The 25,936-nt window shown below is 32.6% G+C and overlaps 1 protein-coding gene across 1 annotated transcript; it reads left to right on the top strand.

The window, feature by feature from the left end:
• Positions 1-19,322: 19,322 nt before the first annotated feature.
• Positions 19,323-25,120, top strand: LOTGIDRAFT_154781 (hypothetical protein; the record flags this gene model as incomplete). Its single annotated transcript, XM_009063980.1, has 4 exons — positions 19,323-19,345; positions 22,079-22,210; positions 24,721-24,791; positions 24,996-25,120. The coding sequence occupies 4 exons, from the start codon at positions 19,323-19,325 to the stop codon at positions 25,118-25,120; spliced, it is 351 nt and encodes a 116-aa protein (XP_009062228.1).
• Positions 25,121-25,936: the final 816 nt, after the last annotated feature.

Below are 25,936 nucleotides of genomic sequence, written 5' to 3'. Positions count from 1 at the left end.
CCAAGATGCTATCTTTCTTTCTTTCTTTCTGAAGGACTAGTAAAACGATCAAAACAGGCAAACCAGTTATACATTCATTTGTTTAACAATATACTCACCTGCCTATAATATAACTTATAGTTTCTGTTATTTTTTATAAATAAATAAATTTATATTAAAAATTATGAAGAACATACATACAAAAACAGTCATACCAATCAGAGTATTTGTGTACAATGTGATATAGGTAATATTGAATGATTTATAATAGTCTCTGATATCATATATACAAGGAAATGATAATAAAAAATGTCTCAATCAGTGAATGTCCTGCACACTGACACCTTAAAACCCAGTATATCATTCATAGTATGACACTATAACTTCAAATGACGTTTTAACAACTCGAATCACCGATATTTATTGCCCTTATAACCAATCACAGAAAATAATCTATAGTTTGAGGAACTTATATGATCATATTAGTGCATACTTCAAACATCATAAATTCTTAACTCTATCGTCAACCAGTTTTCAAGTACAAGAGATTACAGCTTTGGTACTACTAGGATATTGAAATTCAATCAAAGGTTTTCTATTAAATAATCGTACCATGAAGATATTACATTAAAATTTCTTTTAATATGCTTTTAATATTTGAGAATCTAATTTACATAGCTTTTAACAATGATTGAATGATTTAATAAAGGTTTTGATAAGTGATTACTTATCACACACTGACACTGTTTTGTACAGACATGTTCTGACCCCATGACATAGTCAAATCTCTGATCTGAATTTAATTTGTGTGAAAGCTCAAAGTCAATGCTTTCAAATTACTTCAATATATGGTATAAAACTATTCATTCTTCAGAAATTATTCCTTTGCAGGAATTGATCATTACAACTGTTACCCTGTAATTTAGCTGTAAGTACCAGTTATGTATGAAAGAAGCCCAGAAATGTCTGTTATTCTTCTTTTTAAAAAAATGAGTTGAATTTTATGGATTTTTTATGCCATCATTACATTGTACACAATAATATTTAGAGATATATCTCTTCCTGTATGTTTGAAGTGAATAAATACCTGGCATCTCGTATTTTTTTTCAAAGTGAAGTACACCGGTATATCAAGAATTTTTCATATATTTTTTTAACCTTTTGCACACTAATATGTCGGGCTGTGAAAATTTAAAGATCGGTCCTGATATCTCTCCCTGTAATAACCTACCTTATACCAATAAAGTTGATTGTGTACAGGGGATCAGAAGTTAATGGAGTGTTAAAATGAAGGATTGACCTGTCCATTCAACTGGACAATGTCTCTATACAATACTAGACCTAGTTATTATAGATATAATACCAAATATCAATAATATAATAAATAACATAGATATTAATAATACTACCCTCAAATTATTTCACATTATAATAACAGCCAGAGTAGAAAAACAGACAGAAAAATCTCAGACAAATTTGACAAAACCTTAAATATTCAAACTTAAATATGATGACCATAAGATCAGGAGCAAACTGAACAGCTTCAGGCCTTCAGACCAATGGGTTTCAAAAGCCCCTTTGACACTATTCTCGTGCTGGACAAGGCCATAATTAAATGTGCCCATTTACATTACAGTAAACTCATGTGGTCTATGAAAAGCGTTCATGGTTATCTGTGGAACTCTTCTTGAAGAAATTGTAACCTTGTAGTCACTGTGATGTAATCGAAGACATCTGAATAATGACGAAATTACCCTGGAAAAGGTGAAGGTAGCTTGTGAGGCATGTGCGGTAAAGTGTTCTCAGATTTGTTTACCGTTTACATTACACCAATTTATCAAGTCTGTTCTGAAAACTGATCCCAGACCACCTCACAAAGGTTGGCCAGAACTGGAACAAATCTTAGAATGCTTGACCGTTTGCTTTTTTACAAAATCAATCTGTTCCGTTCTGAGAACTGAGAACGGAAAAATTAAAGAGCCCCTTACTCAATGCCCAACTGATCGAGAAAATATTATCCTAGCTTATGCCTTACCCTCAACCTCTCTCTACTCGATTTTCTCATCAGATGTAGGCTATTATATGAATTATGATTATTCTTACATAACCAAAGGGCAGAATAATGCAATTACTCTGGATACTATTTGACTTTTGTGTTTAAAACTAGACTTACCTGCTTAAAATGACAGAAACAGTAATGCACTTCCTATGTATAATTAACCTTGATTCACGTATCAGTAAAAACACACAATTACCCTTATAACGTTAATCAAAAACTAGTATACTTTCACAAAGCTTACTGACCTGCCTTAAATAACACAAATAGTAGGCTTTAGTATTTGATTTCTAAAATCAACTATGTTTAAGGTATTAATGTATTTGTTAAGACGTTCTATATAAACAGTTTATTAATGGGTGATATATTAACAGTTCACCTGGTATACCCCAGTCAATAACCTATAGATCTATACTTTATAACAATTGGTAAATTGACACCTCTGTTCTAGTTTCTTTTTATAAGGTCTATTTTCAATCAATTAATCATGCACATAATAGATATAGAGAGCGATTTAAGGAAACTATTGTTGAAGGAGATGACCTCATTAAGGCAGTATTACATGAGAAAATTCTAGAGTCTTGCTGTAACTTATCTACCTCTCCCCTCCCAAAAATTTTGAAATATGAAGTTTATTTTGTTAATTCGACCAGATTTTTGATAACTTGCAAATGAAAATTTAGCAGTTTGGCAGGACATTCCAAGATTGTGCTGGTTGGTGTAGAAGGACATATCGTAGATTTTGGGGCCAAATGGACACAGTAAGACAATGGGTGCAGCTTCTCACCCTGACTTGAGGGGCCCAATAAACATAGTAGGGCAATGGGTGCAGCTTCTCAACCTGACTTGAGGGGCCCAATAAACATAGTAGGGCAATGGGTGCAGCTTCTCACCCTGACTTGAGGGGCCCAAAAGACACAGTAAGGCAATGAGTGCAGCTTTTCACCCTGACTTGAGGGGCCCAAAAAACACAGTAAGGCAATGAGTGCAGCTTCTCATCCTGACTGGAGGGGCTCAAAAGACACAGTAAGGCAATGGGTGAAGCTTCTCACTCGACTTGAGGGGCCCAAAAGAAACAGTAGGGCAGATACAGCAGGGCAATGGGTACAGCATTTTACCCTGACCTGAGGGGCCCAAAAGACACTGTAGGGCAATGGGTGCAGCTTCTCGCCCTGTCCTGACAGTCCTTAAACCAATACCTTTATCTCACAAACTTTCACTTGAGTCATACCACAATCCAATGAAATAACTGTAGAGGAATGTCAAACCAGTCTGACAGTAAGGTAAATAGATATCTAGGTGTCATATTTGATTATTTCTTTACAGTCATACAATATCAATATCATATTGGATCATAATCCTTTATTACTCTATGATTGACAGGTTGACAAACATCAAGTCATTGAAATTGACAAAAAGATTTTAGAAGATTTATATAATCCCTGTAACAAAATAATGCAATTAGCTGGTCTTGGTGATAATCTTTTTAAAATTGTTAACTTGACAGAGTTTATCACAGGTTACAACTTGCACAGCCTGCATAGAAACAATGTTTTTCTTGATACAGCTTGATAGCAACTCCTTTCACTATAATGACAGCTCTAGATATGATTTTTGACTTTTTTTCTTCAAAACCGTTCCCCTTGAGCTTGAGGAGGGGGAAAAGGTCATACAGAGCTAGATTGGGCTAGTAGTGAGGTTGCTTTTGAACAGCCATGCTCTTCTCGGCCAGAAACTGTTGGATGCTAAGGGCATGAGAATTGTAGTCATGTCGGTTGGCCTGTGTCTAGAACTTTCAATGGAAGATGCCCCTCAAAGAATGTGATCAAAATGACTGTCGACTCGACTGTCTTGCTTTCTTCGGCCTTGGCTTCAACGCCCTGAGAATCTGACAGTTCCTCTTTGAGAAAATATTTCTGTTTTGGAGTAACCTTCCTACTTTTTACCTAACCAAAGCCCAATGGGGTCGGAAGGGAAAATGGGGGATGTATTTTAAATAAAGGACAATATCAAGAAGGCTGTGACAGCGTAACTGCCAAGAATTGCAGAAAACTCCTACTAGGAGTGCATGCAAGCATTGCACAGGATGGGAAAGTGTGTTAGGGGTTTACTTCAAGGTGATAACTTGTAGTTTAAAGTTTGGATTTGATATAAATCTATTGTGACAACAGGCCTGAAACTTTTTTGAAACACCTCAAAATCTAATGAATATATACATGCATACCAAGTTTCATCAATTTCGAACTTGACCCAGATCTCATCAATATATACATGCATACCAAGTTTCATCAATTTCGAACTTGACCCAGATCTCATCAATATATACATGCATACCAAGTTTAATCAAGTTCAAGTAATCAAGTAAAGAAAAGTGGACAGACCGACGGACAGGGGCGACGACAATTTACACACATTTCCATGTGGGTGTCAAAAAACTTACCAAATCTTGCTTCTTTGGATTAAAAAATTTGTCCTTAAAGTACACAAATTTTACTTTTCTATTTTCAATCCAAAACTATAGATTTGTAATCCACAGTATAATCAGTCATTAGTTGAATAAACCCCTTAAATAAGACCCTATAATACGTCACTATTCAACAGAGATTATCTGTCATATGTTAAACATGTATTATCTACTGTACCGACCCCTTCCTACCCCTAAACAATAAAAACTGTCCAGAGTGAGATTGATCAATCACTATTTAATTGACAATAACTTGTTTATTGAGAGATTTATTCTATTACCTTTCATTAGAAAACAAGATAAATTAGGTTAGTGGATTAAATACTACTTGCTAGATTTAAAAATACTTTTACAATGTTAACTAGTTCTGTATAACAACAAATCACCTGATGCTGAGTTTCTGGCTTGCTTTAATGATTACTTTTATAAGTCCTTTTCTACCTTTCTTTGCACTGTTCTTTAAACTTTAATATACATTGAGCCATATCATGAGTTATAATTGCAGTATCATTCTATCCAATTTATATTGGCAACATTTGTGTAATAACTGGAATCACAGTTACTATAGAATTGATCTTCGACAAGGAAGGCATAAAAACATGCAAATTTGATTCAAACTCACCCAATATCAAATTATACATACTCTGGTCAGACATTTAAGAACAAATCTGTCAACTATAAGTATGTGTTCACATCTGTTGGTAGACACTAAGAGGGTCATAGATATGTCACTCTTACGATGTTTCAGTTTTACAACATTTTTATAAAAAAATATTCCAGTTGTGACTAAAACAAACCACTTCTTACCCAAAGTGTAATTGATCTACACAACGATTAAGTTTTCAACAATGGACACAGTTGTAAATTCTTTACCAAAAATTCCTTAAGGTGACAAACTCTTTATAATATAAGATTCCTTGTTTTCAAATTTTGGAATTTTTCAAATATCCACCTGAATTGGAAATATTTCCTTTTTCACAGGTATGACCAATATCAAGAGCATGTGTTTTTTACTCTAATTCACCCTTTTATAACAATAGTCATTGTATCAAATTATTTAAAAAATGTTAAATCCATGCCATGTTCAGGTTTGACAATCCCTTATTAGAATTGAGACCTTCCCTAAAGGTTAAAAGGTCAACTGGAAACTGATCTGTTAAGTTTATAGACATCAATATTCATGATCAATAGTATGTCAATATCACTTTCTACTAAAATATCATGATTGAATATTCTAAGTGAGTATGGACAGACAGGTTATGGTTTGACTATCTAACAAAATAACAATAGAGAAACTTGCACATTCTGAAATCTTTACCAACTACAATAATTTTTGACAATCATACCATTTGACCATTTGGTATATCAAGTTAGTCCAGTAGTAGTAGTTTTACTGGACAAACTTGACTTACCAAATGTTCGCCTCACTGTATTCAAAACTGACCATTTTATCATAAATGCGGATATTTAGGGCTCTGATTTGCACAAATATCATATGACTTTTCTTTATTATGTTATTGGTGTTAAGGTTGGTTACAAATTCTCTTATGGGAGCTGCGGTTAACTCTTTCAGGAATTGCAGGAACCAAAGGTCAAATGTGTCCCCGATACACATAAAAAGGCTAGAAAACCTCTTTTCTATCACTTTAAGGGGCACTCAATAGAATCTAACAGTAACAGGGTTTTCAACAGTAACTAGCGATAGACGGAATCTAGATAAATCCAATCAAGTGCTGGATTTAGTCAACCTGAACGCTCGATTGACTGAATAATGCAGAAATTTGCTAACAGTAGTCGCCAGCTTGCACAAACTGAGGCACAAATTGAATGTGGGAGATCAGACTCTGTGACTATTCAATTGGCTTGTAGTTCAATCTCGCTTTATCAATGTGTCACTCATTTCAACTGCAACAGATCCTATAATAGATGCTATGAAACCCAAGTCAACTTGAGCCCAATTCAAATTACACTAATTCTATCAAAATAAAATAACTACGGTACAGATAGCATGAACTCTGAGTAACAACATGATTCAGGTTCTATTTTAATATTAATCGCTCTACAATTGATGTATGGAACACTATTTTAACAGTGAATATTTCTAAATTGCTCTACAATTGATGTATGGAACACTATTTTAACAGTGAATATTTATAAATTGCTCTACAATTTATTTTAATGAACACTATTTTAACAGTGAATATTTATAAATTGCTCTACAATTTATTTTAATGAACACTATTTTAACAGTGAATATTTCTAAATTGCTCTACAATTGATGTATTGAGCACTATTTTAACAGTGAATATTTATAAATTGCTCTACAATTTATTTTAATGAACACTATATTAACAGTGAATATTTATAAATCGCTCTACAATTGATGTATTGAACACTATTTTAACAGTGAATATTTATAAATTGCTCTACAATTTATTTTAATGAACACTATATTAACAGTGAATATTTATAAATCGCTCTACAATTGATGTATTGAACACTATTTTAACAGTGAATATTTCTAAATTGCTCTACAATTGATGTATTGAACACTATTTTAACAGTGAATATTTCTAAATTTCTCTACAATTGATGTATTGAACACTATTTTAACAGTGAATATTTCTAAATTGCTCTACAATTGATGTATTGAACACTATTTTAACAGTGAATATTTCTAAATTGCTCTACAATTGATGTATTGAACACTATTTTAACAGTGAATATTTATAAATTGCTCTACAATTGATGTATGGAACACTATTTTAAAAGTGAATATTTATAAATTGCTCTACAATTTATTTTAATGAACACTATATTAACAGTGAATATTTATAAATCGCTCTACAATTGATGTATTGAGCACTACTTTAACAGTGAATATTTATAAATCACTCTACAAATGATGTATTGAACACTATTTTAACAGTGAATATTTATAAATCGCTCTACAATTGATGTATTGAACACTATTTTAACAGTGAATATATATAAATCGCTCTACAATTGATGTATGGAACACTATTTTAACAGTGAATATTTATAAATCGCTCTACAATTGATGTATTGAGCACTATTTTAATAGTGAATATTTATAAATCGCTTTACAATTGATGTATTGAACACTATTTTAACAGTGAATATTTATAAATCGCTTTACAATTGATGTATTGAACACTATTTTAACAGTGAATATTTATAAATTGCTCTACAATTGATGTATTGAACACTATTTTAACAGTGAATATTTCTAAATTGCTCTACAATTGATGTATTGAACACTATTTTAACAGTGAATATTTCTAAATTGCTCTACAATTGATGTATTGAACACTATTTTAACAGTGAATATTTATAAATCGCTTTACAATTGATGTATTGAACACTATTTTAACAGTGAATATTTCTAAATTGCTCTACAATTGATGTATTGAACACTATTTTAACAGTTCATATTTCTAAATTGCTCTACAATTGATGTATTGAGCACTATTTTAACAGTGAATATTTATAAATCGCTCTACAGTTGATGTATTGAGCACTACTTTAACAGTGAATATTTATAAATCACTCTACAATTGATGTATTGATCACTATTTTAACAGTGAATATTTATAAATTGCTCTACAATTGATGTATTGAGCACTGTTTTAACAGCGAATATTTATAAATTGCTCTACTATTGATGTATTGAACAGTATTTTAACAGTGAATATTTCTAAATTGCTCTACAATTGATGTATTGATCACTATTTTAACAGTGAATATTTATAAATTGCTCTACAATTGATGTATTGAGCACTGTTTTAACAGTGAATATTTATAAATTGCTCTACTATTGATGTATTGAACAGTATTTTAACAGTGAATATTTATAAATCACTCTACAATTGATGTATTGATCACTATTTTAACAGTGAATATTTATAAATTGCTCTACAATTGATGTATTGAGCACTGTTTTAACAGTGAATATTTATAAATTGCTCTACTATTGATGTATTGATCACTATTTTAACAGTGAATATTTATAAATTGCTCTACAATTGATGTATTGAGCACTGTTTTAACAGTGAATATTTATAAATTGCTCTACTATTGATGTATTGAACAGTTTTTTAACAGTGAATATTTATAAATCACTCTACAATTGATGTATTGATCACTATTTTAACAGTGAATATTTATAAATTGCTCTACAATTGATGTATTGAGCACTGTTTTAACAGTGAATATTTATAAATTGCTCTACTATTGATGTATTGAACAGTATTTTAACAGTGAATACTTATAAATTGCTCTACAATTGATGTATTGGGCACTATTTCAACAGTGAATATGCATAAATTGCTCTACAATTGATGTATTGAACACTATTTTAACAGTGAATATTTATAAATTGCTCTACAATTGATGTATTGAGCACTATTTCAACAGTGAATATTTATAAATTGCTCTACAATTGATGTATTGAGCACTATTTTAACAGTGAATATTTATAAATCGCTCTACAATTGATGTATTGAGCACTGTTTTAACAGTGAATATTTATAAATTGCTCTACTATTGATGTATTGAACAGTATTTTAACAGTGAATATTTATAAATTGCTCTACAATTGATGTATTGGGCACTATTTCAACAGTGAATATGCATAAATTGCTCTACAATTGATGTATTGAACACTATTTTAACAGTGAATATTTATAAATTGCTCTACAATTGATGTATTGAGCACTATTTCAACAGTGAATATTTATAAATTGCTCTACAATTGATGTATTGAGCACTATTTTAACAGTGAATATTTATAAATCGCTCTACAATTGATGTGTTAAACACTATTTTAACAGTGAATATTTATAAATCACTCTACAATTGATGTATTGAGCACTACTTTAACAGTGAATATTTATAAATCACTCTACAATTGATGTATTGAGCACTATTTTAATAGTGAATATTTATAAATTGCTCTACAATTGATGTATTGAGCACTATTTTAACAGTGAATATTTATAAATCACTCTCTCTACAATTGATGTATTGAGCACTATTTTAACAGTGAATATTTATAAATCACTCTACAATTGATGTATTGAGCACTATTTTAATAGTGAATATTTATAAATCGCTCTATAATTGATGTATTGAGCACTATTTTAACAGTGAATATTTATAAATTGCTCTACAATTGATGTATTGAGCACTACTTTAAAAGTGAATATTTATAAATCACTCTACAATTGATGTATTGAGCACTATTTTAACAGTGAATATTTATAAATCACTCTACAATTGATGTATTGAGCACTACTTTAACAGTGAATATTTATAAATCGCTCTACAATTGATGTATTGAGCACTATTTTAACAGTGAATATTTATAAATCACTCTCTCTACAATTGATGTATTGAGCACTATTTTAACAGTGAATATTTATAAATCACTCTACAATTGATGTATTGAGCACTATTTTAATAGTGAATATTTATAAATCGCTCTATAATTGATGTATTGAGCACTATTTTAACACTGAATATTTACAAATCGCTCTACAATTGATGTATTGAGCACTACTTTAACAGTGAATATTTATAAATCACTCTACAATTGATGTATTGAACACTATTTTAACAGTGAATATTTATAAAAATATTGGGTACCGGGTATGTAAAACAAAAAATAAAACATACTCACTAACTAGTAAACACTACCTAATAACAATAGAGGACAGTTATTGTTGATAATACCCCCTAGGTTGTTTTATGAGGTTTGTTCATTATATATAATCAATATATTGCCAATAACTTGGTATCAATCATAATATTATTGCTGGTATAATAATTATCAGATAACTAATAAACATGATTGACAGGAAATTGCTGGTTGAATTCTAATTTAGTCTTTCTAGACTTGGATGATATCATTCATCTTTCCTATGCCTGATAAATGTGGATTGTACAAATCATATCTTAATATTCAATATAATATCCAATGTGTCCAGTTTAAAATTTTTATACTTTAATATTCAAATAGAATTTCAATTCAATGTATTGACATGTTTTTTTTCTTCGTCAGAGATTGAATCTATACAAAGAATTTCAATACATTTTAATAAGAATTTTTTTTTTTTAATTAAAACTTATTGGGTACTTTATTGAATTCAACCTTTATATAGATTATTACATAAGCTTACATGATATATGAATCATATTACCAATTGCTGGCCTGTTAAACATTAAGTAAGTGTTTCCCTTTAGCCCCCAGTAAAATACCAGTACATTGAAAAAACTCAGAAGAGGCATACTATAAATGTGTATTGTGGACACTAATAGTTTCTCTTTGCATCATTCCAATAATTTCAATATTTTACATTTGTTTTTCCTACTACAGAAAAGTCTAATATGACGTGTCTGGTGACTATCACACCATTTAAGCCAAATTAGTTACAGTAGGCTTAAAAAACTTCATATCCTGTCTAAAATTAAAAACAGTGCATTTTGGGTGTAGTTTAAAATCAAACATTTAGATCTATTATCAATGGTTGTTAGGTGAGAAATAAAAGAATTCAAAACAAACTTAATATTAAATAACAGTCAATCATCTGTCAGCGATATTAAACTTAAAATATATTATTACACTTCAAACTTCTTTTCTTACTACATATCTCCTCACTTTTGCACGTAGATGATAAAAGTTAAATGATATGGTTGATACATAGAGACAATCAAGTTTTAACTGGCCAGCAAAATATTACTGTCTCCTGTATACAGTCATATGCCTAACAGTAATTTCTTGACCACTAACGCTGCCTTGCACCTGATGGGCATGCTCTAGGATAAAGAGAAATAATAATTGATAAGGTTATTTCAACAGAGTTAAAGTGCCATTAGAAGCTTGTACAGATGATGAAGTTAACTAGCTCATGAGAAATGAAATGAAAGGAATGGAGTTTTATGTCCTTCTTTTCTGCACCATGTTTGCTAATAAAGACTGGCAAAGCCATGCAGGATGCCATGAGGAAAATTTTGCCAGGACAGCAGCATTTGCCTGCGTTTTTTTTATTTCCAACTGTTGAGGAATCTTTAACATTCACAGCTTGTAGCACACAGTTTATTGTCCCATTCAAATGACTAGACGTTTATTTTCCTTGTTAGCCCCTTTTACCTACAACACTGACAAGGGAAAACCAGATTGAACAATCTGAGGGTATCATCTTGACCTATGTTAAGGTTAGTGAACAAGCTTCAAACTCACAGAGCCACCATGGCTCCCACTGGCTCATTAATATAGGTTGACCAGTTGTGTACGGGTAGTATAGTAATATAGTATTGTACCTAGTGGGCAATTTCTTGGCTACTTAAACTGCACTTGTTGCACATACACAAGAAAAGATATATGAACACTAGATGCAAAGTTTCGTCTAATTCCATAAGGGATTGTGCCTTCTAGAGTGTTTACTATGGTGGGGGATCATTGTTAGAAATATTCACGTAGTTTACTTTTCAAAATTTATTTCACAGCAATCCAAAAGTCAATATTCAAACTTTTTTTTTTGATAATAGATTCTTAAATTGCGTTATTGACATAATCAACTATCTTCTTAACTTTGCATTCTTGAAGGGGTAAGTTCAACCACTGTGTTCTTCAGTTGTAAAGTCAACTTCTGCATTCTGAATGTTTACCACATAAAGTATAGTGACCTACCTCATTAACATATATCCGGAAATTCACAGAAATATAACAATTTACACCTTTTTTTAACTGACTGACAAATTTTTAAGGCAGAAGGAAACATTAGATTTTTGAAATGATTATAATTGTAGTAAAAGCATAAAAAAAAGAATATATTGTAATTCAAATAAAATGTCCGTTAGTTTCTGTGAATTTACGGATTATGTAAATGAGGTTGGTTACTATATACCTTATATGGTAAGCGTTCAGAATGCAGAAGTTGACCTTACATATGAATACAGTGGTCAAACTTACATCTTTCAAGAATGCAAAGTCAAAAAGATAGTTGATTATATAACGCAAGTTAAGAATCTATTATCTAAAAAAGAAAGTTTGAATGATGACTTTTGGATTGCTGTGAAATAAAGTTTGATAAGTAAACTATGAATATCTTTACTTTATAATTAGTAGATAGACTTGTTGATTTTAGAAAGGTGTATATTTGTGTAATGTGGAAATATGACTTTGTAATTTTGATGCCTTGTTTTCATTTTTGACTTTGTGAATACCTCTTGTGAAAACTCCTGCATAGTTTACAAGCTAAAAATTTCAAGAACAAGGGCAATAGCTCATACTTAATATTTTTTTGATTTTCAAAAGGGTTCATCCTTGGGTGATTACAAACACACAAATTTTCTTCAAAATTTGTCAAGAATTGCACATTCTTAAAATGTTTATGAGCATTTGGGGCCAGACCGTTGGACATGGGGTGTTTAAAAATGCCTCTGAAGCATATAATATTTACGCTATACATATTCAAAGCATACAAACAACAGACCTATAGTGTACCATATAAAACATATCACTGATAAACTACACTGCTTTATTCATTGTCTAATCCAACTTAATCCCTGGTCAGTATTAAATATATTTTAATGTAATATATGGTTTAATCAATATAAATATTAGGTCAGACACAGGGCTTTATTAGCAATTGAGAAAAAACAAGGCCATTCTTCCAGTTGTAAATTTGTAAATAGATTTGACATTATTGTCATTAAACTGGTTGATTTGTAGATGACAAGTAATGGTCAACTTCCAGCTTTTTCCGTACATGATCAGAGTTTCTAATGTAACCTTCAACTACTTAAAAAGTTAAAGGCATCTAGAGTTTTATTGGTGCATTTGTTAAAAGGCATTTAAGGCAGTATATACAGTTTGTAATTATCACACTTTATGACAGTTTAAGACACATGTTGTGCAATTAATGGGTTAAAGACTGCCTTTTTGCAATCATTCAAAAGGGTAAAAGACAAAAGGCTAACATATTTTTAGCACCACGACCAGTGTCAGATATTAAATGTTGGTTGCAACATTTTAGTTTTAGCAATTCTACAAAATCACAGGCAAATAGATGGGCATAACCTCCAGTGTTAGATTTTGGGGGCTGAGAGCCAACATTGGGCATACTCTCAGAAGGTTATTCTAAGCCTACTGGTCAGACTGAGGCTACTTTTAATTGAGATTATCGTTGATAAGAATTTAAAATTTCGCTTTAAATCGATTATCGAAATACATAATCGATTAAATGTCAACGTTCTATTTTCTCCTGTGTACCCTTTAACAAGTCAAGTCATCACTTACCAACATTAAACTTAATAATAACCGAACAAATCAATAATAATACAGTCAAGTAATCTAATTTCGTGGAAACCTATTTTTCGTGGATTTCCGGAAATGATTAACAATTTACATGAGCGACCTTGCACAACCTCCGCATTAGCTTATTTTGATAAACATGGGTTTGTCTGTACAATGTCAGCTAGTAGAATGAATCCAGTAGTTTCAAGCAAGGTAAAATGTACTAGTGTATACTTTGACAAATACAAAATGGCGGATTTCACTTATTACCAAACGTCACCATTTTTTATCGGCCAAATTTCCTTATAATCCCAAGCGGTAATCAGAATTCCTAGTCTCGTCTGCTAGAGAGTAGCCCAACGAATGAAGTCACGTGATCAACTAGCGGATTCCATGTCAGCAGAAAATTTCTATGTCTATGGAACACAAAATGTTGTTTCAGTGACTTTTAGCAATAAATCACACTACGTATCTTATTTTGTCAGTCACTATTTTTTTTAAATCGTGGTTCTTTGAAGGAATTGTCACTAGTTATAATGAATTGATATTAAAGATGAATACTAAGTGAAGTTAATTATACCAACCGGTATCCATACAACGTGTTTTTCTAGACTTATTTATAGATCAAACATTGTACACGAAAATAGGTGACGCATTCTGCCGCGGTTGCCGAGTTGGTTGCTCATGAAATATGGGTCAAAGTGAAGGATTCATAAAGAAAATCAAAATAAACCAATTTTAATTATTTTGTAGAATATCTGAGGAAACATCTAAGACATAAACAAATTTTCGTTTTTTTAACTTCGACGAAATTCGGTGTTGAATCCTTATATCCACTAAAATAGGTTACACCACTGTACTACTATGACACAAAAATAACCCATATGGAATTAAAAATTTGTAGGCTACATGATTTTTATCTAGTTGGCCTATTTAGTTTAGAAGATTTTTAACTTAAAACATTTCGATTATTAATCGATTATTAATCGTTGGCATGCTGTCGATAAAGATCTCAATTTGGTAATCAGTACCTATATACTTGGTTTCCAACAGACAGTAAACGCAGAAAGCTACAAATTTACATAGTATTACATTAATTGTGGTCTGAAATCTTTGTAAGATGGTCTGATGAAAAATGTCAAAATAATATGTCAACAAACATGGACTTACCAAGATGACAAAAACAACCACTTTTTCTACTCGACTTCTCTTTGATGTCATCAACTGATAGTAAAATTATACATTCATCTTACATTTCGTTGGAATCAATTTATTTCACAAGGATAACTCGAAACTTTTTGGAATATTTCCCGATAAACTTCGGTCTCCAAAGACGCTATTTTCAATTCTCGTTGAAATCGAGAATGTTCGAGACTAAAGGGAAGTAATGTTTTCATTTCAATAAATAGACCACAGACCACAATAAAGTATTTTGCGGCCCAAAATTGCAGATATTTCAATATTAAGTCTTATTGGATTTTAGTTCTGGCAGAGATTTCAAAATTGAAAAATTATTATAGAAAACTGCTATTTTACTACATGAAACAAGCCATGTTTGCCAAAAAAAGAGCAGCGACTATCTCATGTGTTTTTAATGCTTATAAAAATAATAGTTATGTCCCTTTGATTGGCAATGGTAGGGATGATTCTTTCTAGGATAGGTGAAGACAGAAAATTTCCCTATGCTCTCTTTCGACGCGAAAAAGGAGACAATGGGCTGATATAGGTGCAACCATGTTCCCCAATTCTATTATGGTAATAACTACTTTTACCAAAAAATGCTGTTGGCTACAAATTCCTTATCTAAACACACCTGAGGTCACAGGACTCCCAATTCAAAGACATCACTACAAATTTTAAGAGGGGGTTGAGGGCAGAAGCAAATAAAATACGTGATCATTGACATGAACTTTATATTTAAGTTCCATTTCGCATGGCGATCGAAAGCACAAAGCTAATCTCTAACAAAGAATGGATTTCAATGCCTCCCCCCGAAAATATATATTGCCCCATGAAAAAGAAATTCTCATAACCGACAAATTACATTTCTGCAACTAACCACCAGACAACATTGCTCCTCCGGATATATTACATGTCTTTCAAATAATCAAGTCTGGCTACGGGCTTGGTTCGGAGATAGGCCGGGGCTAACTTTTGGCCAATATTAAAATAGTTATAATCATATAACACGATAATAAAAGCGTCAGACAGATGACCATACCATCATAGTTTTAAGTCAGCAGGATCTTGTTAATTAGGCCACGAGAGAGCCAGGTTAATGTGGCATAACATCCTCTTCCGATTAATCGCCGGTCTTTTACAATCACTGTCGTTGTAATAATCATCAATAATATATTATATACCTATAGCTACAACGCAGTGGATTTTTACCACCCTCCCGAGGACAGATTTATTTCAGGTGGTGTCATCTGCATTCTTTTTATGTATGTCATCATATAAAATTGCATTGAGTCCCGAGAAATGCTGCGTCAACCAGCAATATGTAAATGAATGAAATAGCAATAACGACAGACTGGAAATATCTAAATCTTCCATAAACAGGCATTAGATTGAATTTTGTGTAAAAAAAAAAACATTCCCGGTAGAGGGGCCCCAAACCAATTAAGTCTATGGCCCTTCACCCACTGTAAACTTAACTATTTTAAGCAGCAAAACTTTGATATATCAAGTGGACAACATGACAAAGGTGACTGACACATATGGCCAATGATGATGTCTTTGATCAACATACAAGACAGGTAGGCCTTATTAAGATATTATGTAAACTGTAAATTGAAAGTAGAGAGATTTATTTCGATTTTATTGATCTTTATGTACACTATTAGAATTTCAATTATATCTCCAGACTTCTATTGTAGCTATAAATAGTAACATTATTAGACACAGCACCGTTTCACATTTTCAATGATTAGAGAGCCTATTAATTATTTACAGTTGACATTAGATAGGTTCATTAGGTGGTAAGAATGATACGTCTCAACTGATACATAACAATGATATGGTTATCAAGTCATCATTCTATATATAGAACTATCTGATTGGTTCTCCTCGGGCATTGCTTTCGTGATATGGGTGACGAGCATGATAGGCTATCAATATCTTGAGTATGCTACTTAATTATCTCTACAATTTATGAGTCGTTTAATCCACTGATACAGCTGATAGGGTTAGTAACGGAGTCAAGTATCATTTCATGGGCACTCAAAGATGATCTCGCCGACAAATTGGATAGCAATAATATCTGGATCTAGATCCCTGGCTCAAAATCGTTTGGGGGTTATCTGTAAAAAATGTGTTTTATAAAAATCATATACCATAGGGTATTAGTAAATAGTATTTAAACAACTGATACACGAGAAGGTCCCATGAATATAATCTCTGGAGGATGTGGGCGCTTCATAGTGTATCGATAACCATTCTGTAAGAAACCCATATCCCGGCGATATGAACCACGTCAAGAGAAGCGCGAAGATATCTCGGCTCTTCATACTTAGTGATAGGTTTTTCAGATGTACAATCCTAGAGATGGGTTGGGGGAGGATATTATACCAGAGTGAAAACTATTCCGGTATACATGCATGTTTTCATCAAAGTTTGCTTGAAAATGTGCTGACAATCCAGGTGTTTGAGGAGTAAAGGCCTAATTATACTGAGCGCGACTGCGACCGCGAACGCGACCATTGCGACTTTTTGCGCGACCTTCCGCATGGATCATCGTTCGCATTGAAGCGGCGTTATGCCCGTAAATTCGCTGATGAAACGAGCTCAGAGTTAACTGGCAGACAGGTATGAACTTTGACCTTACACCCTGATTGGCTAATGTAAATAGTTCGCGCGGTCTTTTCTCAAAAATTCACTCTGGAGGCAATCTCCGCGGTTTTCCGCGCGAACAGAAATTTGGCCGCATTCGCGTTCGCCCCAAATATAAACGATCTCATACAAAATCAGGTTAAGCAATCCAATGCGAACGCCGCGGTCGCGGTCGTAGTCGCGCTCAGTATAAACGGACCTTAGAGGCTTGTTTGAAAATGCGTTATCATTCACACACAAATTATAAACGGCTATTGAACTGTCCATAGGGACAGTTGAACCAATTTCACGCGCCCCTTCCCATAGGGTGGGGGGAGAGAGAGGAGAGAATATGTATAAAAAATATTTCCCACAGGAGTTGCCTCAGCCCACTTCTAAGGCCCACAGATTCCCACTCATCTCAAATTTATGTCTGTAGAGCAGCAACATTTTGTGACTTTTGTCCTTTGTCAAAATATGGGAATTTTTAAATTGTGATCTAGGTGGCTGGTTGGAAAACTAACCCATGTACTAGCTATAGAGTATTTTCGAGATTTAAATCTATGGTATTTCAAGAAAACGAGGAAGATTTCAATCGAGGAAGAAGGACATCGACGAAAACCGAACGTGATTTGAATATCCTATACCAGACTACACGACAAATGGTTGTATAACAACACGGCATGTTCAATTAACTTATAATCTCCTTGAAACATGGTTTAAAGGATCTCTTTCCAGTAGATATTCCAGAAATATATCTGATTACCTCCAGCGTAGCAATCTAATGACAGTATTGCAGCTCCATCGTGTTTATATTCACGGATCATAGCTTTTCTTGGCATTTTGAACTTTTTAACGTATGAATTGTATGATTTCAGGAAATCTGAATGGTTCTGATCAGCAACAAAACTAACCATTCAGGGATGGTCGATCCGGGGTACGGATAGATGTTCACCGGACAAATGCTCACCGGGAGCGCCAAAATCTAGGTTCAATTTTCAGATGATGATTGAGTATTGAATTACCGCAATTGTCAGCTTTTGCACTGCTTTTCTGAGTGCTAATGCCATTTCTTTCACCGTGGTTCTAATTTATCTCAGATTCCCCCTTTTATTCCTACACAATATCTCGTATCAGGTCAAACTTATCACTGTCACATTCTTCTTTTCAATTTTATATCGTTCATTATTCCTACCCCGAAGGCATGAAAAGATTCCGGGAATTTTTTAATCGGGGTTCTTCACAAAATCTTGAAATTAAATATCGAGGGAAATTAATGTACGCTAGAAAGCAATAATGGAATTCAATACATGTCAATTTAGAAGCTCTTCGTTTGATTAGGCACATCCGGTTTAATATTCTCGCACCGGATATTACGACTTAGCCTCATTTCCGGGATATGTGCAGTGGATTAATTTTTCATTTAGATTAGGTGGCTTTTTAAACCAGAGATATTAATACCAAAGCTGTTGACTCATCTGAAATCCGAAAATGAAATTCTCCGAAATTTATCTGAATCTTCATCTGCAATATCAGCTTCCTTAGATTAAGCATTATTAAAGAGATGCTTAAGAAGCTTCTCTTTCGGAACAATTTTGCTATTTACAGTATTCCGATATTTTAGCCAACGTCTGTTGTTCCTACGGAAATCTTGACCAATGAAAACTTCACTATTGAAAAGTCAAACCATAGGAATGGGATTTCTTTGGGACATAAGGTAAGCGACGAACAGAAATGACGTGTGAGCATTAATCAGAAATGCTTGAAAATTGAGGGCATGTAGAACTGTAAAAATTGTCCAAGGAAGAAGCTTTACTGAAGAACATCCATGTTCTCTATAGAGGTTACTAACAATGAGTGTCTTTCACTCAGTATCTATGAAAGCGGACAGCAAACCTAACCAAGTGCACTTTCGAACATTGTAATAAGTTCCTGTTGTCAGAATATGTGCAAACACCAAAATCTCATCCTTTGTGTAACTGCATTGCAAAGTTCATGTACCAAAGAGGCGTATTAACATCTACAACTATGATGTTTTCGGACCATCATCGCCTTACTTATACTGAGCCATTGCGGTTATTTCCAGACAATGTCCCTCGTTGGGTATTGGGAGTTTATTCCCCTTGTATCAAAAAATTGCGAAGGACGGTTTACAGCAATAGTTATAGTTTGACAAGTAATTTTGTATAATCATCGTGTTTATCTTTTGATGTCAAAATAAAACATTAAAGGATGCATCCACCATTTTATTTTGTTCCTCCATCGAAAACATCCCTTTAAAATGAAAAAGTGAAAATAAGAAACCGTGCTAATCTCTTAATGTCTGATGAGTTTAATAACATAAATCCGAGGGTTGTTTTAATCTCATTTTTCAAGAGCTAACAACAGTATGTAAGAGGAAGGTTGGGGGTCGATGGAAATGGGTTACTCGAGGAGAATTTAATTATTATATTGTCTACATTTCACAAACGGCAAACATAAAAGGGATTATTTGATAGCAATGTAAAGGTTTATTGATTATGACGTTATAAAAGTTCTTTTGGTGAGGGCTATAGCCTAGTAGAATAGAATGTTGTGGCATTACGTCATTTAATTGGTCGGTTATGTTTCAGTCTTAAACCTGTTCATGACTCAGCGTAGTCGATCTGAATCATCATAATTTTATTACATGTATATTGAAGCATTTCAGAAGGTGGAATCCGTTCATACAATAAAGATTGTGGTTTTTCATAGGCGAATGACAATCCATCTACATACGGAGTTTATTGTATATACTCAGCTACTCTGGACAGTTTTCCAGTAAAATATGTTGCAGAGCAATAGCAAAACTGTCACGGTGGACAGTTTGTTTCATTTGGGGTTGCCTTGTAGACCTGCAACAGGAAACTGTTATAATACACATCAGGGGCCTTTTTCTCGAAAAAAAAAAGATTTTAGTCTTCCGGTGCTTTTATTGGTCAACCACTTACCGATTTTAAATTGAGTTCAATCAAAGCCCTGGAATTTTGTAGGCCTACAATCAGTATATATGCTTCCTAAGCAAGGATTTGTTTCCGAAAGCCTATTTACATTCAGTTAAGTTTGTGAATACGCTAGAAATAATAGATTATTTAAATCAACTTTCCCAAATGACCAGTACCATCCCTGATAACATAGAATCAATGTAAATGGTATGGGTTGAAACAGACGCTAATTGAAGTTAATGAAATGATGGGACACGACTAATAATGAGGTAATCAAATTATCACCATCTTATCAATAATCTATTCAATATCCAGCTCATCTAATCTCATCTTAATTACAAATAAACTCAATGAGGAACGCCGTAATTAGCCCATCTAAATACATTTACCATATTTAGATCAGACTCTTGTAGCATCAAATTGGACAGCTTGTTGTCAAAGAAATCTACAAAAAATTTTATATTTTGTATAATTTTTGTATGGTTGCTCGTATTCATAATGTGTGTTCCTAGTTACACAACACACCTTCAAAATGGTTACGTGCATGTGTGTTGACTGTTCGGTTTGAAAATCCGGACCAAATGATTCTATTTCCTGTAATGGTCAAATGTGGTAAAATGTACGCGTCTTGTGTCCCCATATATGATTGATATTAGATATATTGCAAAGCTGTTCTTTTTTATTTAGGGTTTCGTTTACAGTTCGGATTGTTAGTAGGCCTACTCTTGGTTTTTATTAACACATTCTCCCCATTTACGCAATATAACTCCTTATACAAAAGACCTAAAATTCCCATATTTCGGTTCGTTTTTTTCTTTTTTGGCTGATTAGGTGTAAAACTCCACACCAGATTATTTCTCGGCCTTTCATACTTGGGTATTGTGGAGTTATCGGTCATTTGGTTCACAATTTCTAAAACATATAATACCTTGGAATTTGACATGAAAAAGGCCGGCTAAAGTTATATAGACTTACGAATTTACCTGAAATTTTTCTTAAACAAGTTTCAACATCCCAAGTCATTATTTTGTGATTGCAAATCAATTCATAAAAAAAACATCGACTAAGTGCAATGTAAGCTAACTTCCTCTAGATAGAATGTCATGTAATTGTAATGTAATGGCATGACGATATGTCCTTAGCTGTCATATGTTATAAACAATGTCATATCACGTGCTGGAATACCAAGTTCTAGGATTTTTCCATGGAGTTCATGAATTTCCATAGCAACTTTTCCCTAAATATGTCCAGATTTTACGAGCAAGCGTATTGAAACAGGTGTGAAAGTGCCCCGCCCACCCCCGCAAATGACAAATAACAGAGTCCCATAATGCATTGGGATTTAATATGGCGATACAAGTATAACTGTCATTAAAACTTTGCTACTTAATTTGACTGGATTATAAGTGAAATTTTTATTGTGGAAGTACAAGCTAGTTGTTTGAATCTGTGAGTATTTTTCATGTCTCTATTTTTGTGATTTTCAGATCATGTACGTCTTGTGATAGTCTTAATATCGAATATAAACAACCGGGCAATATCGGTGATATACCACACTGTATATACCATAGTATATATATACTGTACGTTGTGTATATACACAGAAGATTATCGATAAGGTAAGATATTGTGTTTCATGTTAGTATACTCTACATTGCCATGTGGAATCAGAGATGTCATCATCAATAACTGACATATTTTAACATGAATTCTCGGTTGTCATCAAAATACAGTATATTGGTGCCTCAAAATACCTTATTAAAGGTAGCCTCTTCCCATAAAAGTTAAAAAAAAAAAACATGATCAACAATCATTGTGCAGATAATTATTTCGTAAAGAGAATCTGCCAAATCTTTGTCTTAATGTCATCATCAATAAGTGACATTATATTTATAATGAATTCTTGGTTGTCTTAAAATACAATGTATTGGTGCCTTAAAATACCTTATGAAAGGTATGGACTTCCCATAAAGGTATAAAATATCACCAAACATCATCATACAAAAAATGAGTACTCAAAAAGAATCAACAAAAGGTTTGCTTAGGTTTCATCATCAATAAGTGATATATTTTATAATGAAATAATTGTTGTATCGCAATACACCGTTTTACAGGTGTCACCAACATTCAATCTACTGTAGCCCACCCCACCATTGATTTCAATATAGGCATTTCATTATGATGACTATGTAAATTGTTGAAACGTTGTGTGTAATTAATTCCAGTAGTAGTATAACATATATTGCTTTTCTTTTCTTTCATGTGATCTCTTTCTTCCCCTTCATGTCATTAAGGTATTAAATTACAAATATGATATTATCTGTCAAGCTTTGGCTATATCCAAACAAATACATGTTTCACCTGTATAGCCTTTTTAACTCCTAGCATTTTTACCTGTATAGTGTTTCCTGACATGTCAAGCTAAAGGACAGTTTAGATACTGTTTTTTTGTTATTTTTAATTTTAATCTTTGATGCTTAACAAGGAAAATAAGAAAAAAGTAGCTTTTGATCTGCTTCTACTTGTGCAGAATTGATTTCCTTTTCCATTAAATTACTTTACAAAGTAAAAGAGGTTGTTTTGCACAAAGCTTTTAATGGTTTTCACGGTAAATTCCTTTTATCTGTAAAGTTGATATATATATTTTTTACAAGACTAATAATGCCTCATACTTTAATACTGTATGGTGAATACCTGTAAAATATGGAATATTTCCCTTCATTTATTGGATTGAAAATCAGAAAGGTGTAAATAGAATTCACAACAGAAAAGGGGTAAATGAAGTGTAGATTCTAACGAGGTCTAACTGCTAGGCTATGTACCAAGACAACAATACCTAAATAGTAGTTAGACCGAGTCAGTTGAGTAAATAATTCCCCACCAGGAAGTGATTATAGTGTTTTCAATGCCAGTTCTTTCCTTCTATGAACAATATGTTACTATACACTCTCCTCTTGTATAATAATAATACACAATACAACTTTATTTCAATACAGAATAATTTAGACTGACATAGTTTTTGGCTCAGGGTAGGGGTTCATTTATGTGCTTAATTTTGAAATATGGAGAACAAAATCTGAGAGAAACATTATTTTGAAATTGGGAATGTTTAAATAATAAGTAAATAATTGTGCACTTTAATCAAGACACAATGATTTATCCTCAGTCACACTTGTATATAAAATGTTGCTTTGGACATTGTCACTGAGAAGAAATTTTGAAGAGTATCTGTGCGCATTGTAATATTAAAACAAAGACAGGCTTTAAAGTGAAACATTTTTATACGCCCACATGGAAATGTTTGAAATTATTAAGCAACTAAAAATTTTATCATTTCTGACAGCTGGTAGTAGGTGTAAGGTGTATCTTTGTCTTATAAAAAAAATCCGTAAAAGCAAGACAATTCCATTCATCAAAATCTCATCCAAGTATGGTAAAATGGAGAGCAAAAGTTGTATAGTAGTGGACTCCATAAAAAAAAGTACCATCAGGTGTTACGAAAAGAGTAAATCTACTCTGCTCTCGACACGCGCCACTACAATACAGGTCAATATCTTGAGATACAATCAGATCAATTTATGCCTGACCCAACAAATCAGCATGACTACTTCAGCATGTGTTTGGTGACTAGAGAAACTCTCTTATTTGATCTGAATTTTTTAGATGTTGATCTTTGTGTGGGCGTCTATGGTTAGGTAGTTTATATTGAGCTTACTCTTCAGGCAACTGATTCTATTCTTTGTTTATAGTTTTGTATTAAAGCACAGATGATGCCTAATAATTTTTGTGTTGATGAGACAATATTTCATTATTTACCAGCCTTGAACATATTGCAAAAATAATTTATGGACTAGTACTGTTAATGTAGTCATATTAGTAATTATATCACATGTATTATCGAAAATATCAGATTATTATTAGTTTACTTAAGCCATTTTGGACGCCATTTTGGATTCCATACCCTTAGAATGTTCAGAAAAATATCAACCTTTTTACACGCCCCTGTGGAAATGTTGCCGCCAACCCGGTCTGTCCGTTCACATTTCTTGTATGCACGATACAGACTACTTGGCATACCTTGCCTGGCAAGCTGTCTTTTTTTTTTAAAGTTTATGATGCTTTCTTTCAGGATCAAGAGAGTTTTTGCTTTTAGCAAAAGAAATATCCGAATCTTTATTTTATTACAAATATTGGGTATCGGTAGGCTACTGCTTCTGTTCTGTAAACAGTCCTGATTGCCCACTGCACAGTGTTGTATATCTTCATCTCATATTCCTAGAATGATTATATTTTAATTATCATTATATATATAATCACTTATATCATATTTACCTATCAGCACTCTATTAGTTGACCAATATTTTGTTTATCTTATTTCATAACCTAATTTGTTATCTTTTTAAGGGATGAAACTAGCTTTGCCTTCTTCCATCTTCCACATCCCCTCACTCGATCTATTTTCCCCATGCATTGACAGGAAATATTTCACCGATTACACACAGAAGCCTGAAATTCCAACTTTTCTCTAATTTTTGTGATCTTTTAAATCTGGGCTTTGTCACTATTTTCTTTTCCACCAAAAGTCTTACAATAAAAAGTTCTCCCTTTCTTTCAATTTTGTTTCATATTCTTCTTTTATATAAAAGAAAATATACAGAAGTTCATATGAGAACGAATAGCTTTGAAAAAATGAATATCAGTATAAAATCTTAGTGTTTCTAGTAAGTAGGCTAGATATCGACAAACCCCATGTAGTGCAAACTACTTAACAACAAAATTGTTTGTATGCACATTTTCAATTTAATTTGTTTTGGCATGTAAATGTTCATATCATTTAGCGCCCTTAAAGGCCCCTTTCTACCTGTCCAGTAAATGTACATACAGAAAACAATTTTTAAGTGCAGATATATCATTATGGTCTTTACAATAATAAAATATTTTCACTCTTAATATAATGCTTAATACATCAATTGTAGAGCGATATAGAAATACCACTGTTAAAATAGTGCTAAATACACCAATTGTAGAGCTATGTAGAAATATTCACTGTTAAAATAGTGCTCAATACATCAATTGTAGAGTGATATAGAAATACCACTGTTAAAATAGTACTCAATACATCAATTGTAGAGCAATATAGAAATACCACTGTTAAAATAGTACTCAATACATCAATTGTAGAGTGATATAGAAATATTCACTGTTAAAATAGTACTCAATACATCAATTGTAGAGTGATATAGAAATATTCACTGTTAAAATAGTGATCAATACATAAATTGTAGAGTGATATAGAAATACCACTGTTAAAATAGTACTCAATACATCAATTGTAGAGTGATATA

Source organism: Lottia gigantea (assembly GCF_000327385.1).
Source record: "Lottia gigantea unplaced genomic scaffold LOTGIsca_6, whole genome shotgun sequence".
In the NCBI taxonomy this organism is placed as follows: domain Eukaryota; kingdom Metazoa; phylum Mollusca; class Gastropoda; family Lottiidae; genus Lottia; species Lottia gigantea.
This window is presented reverse-complemented; position numbering and strand designations above follow the sequence as displayed.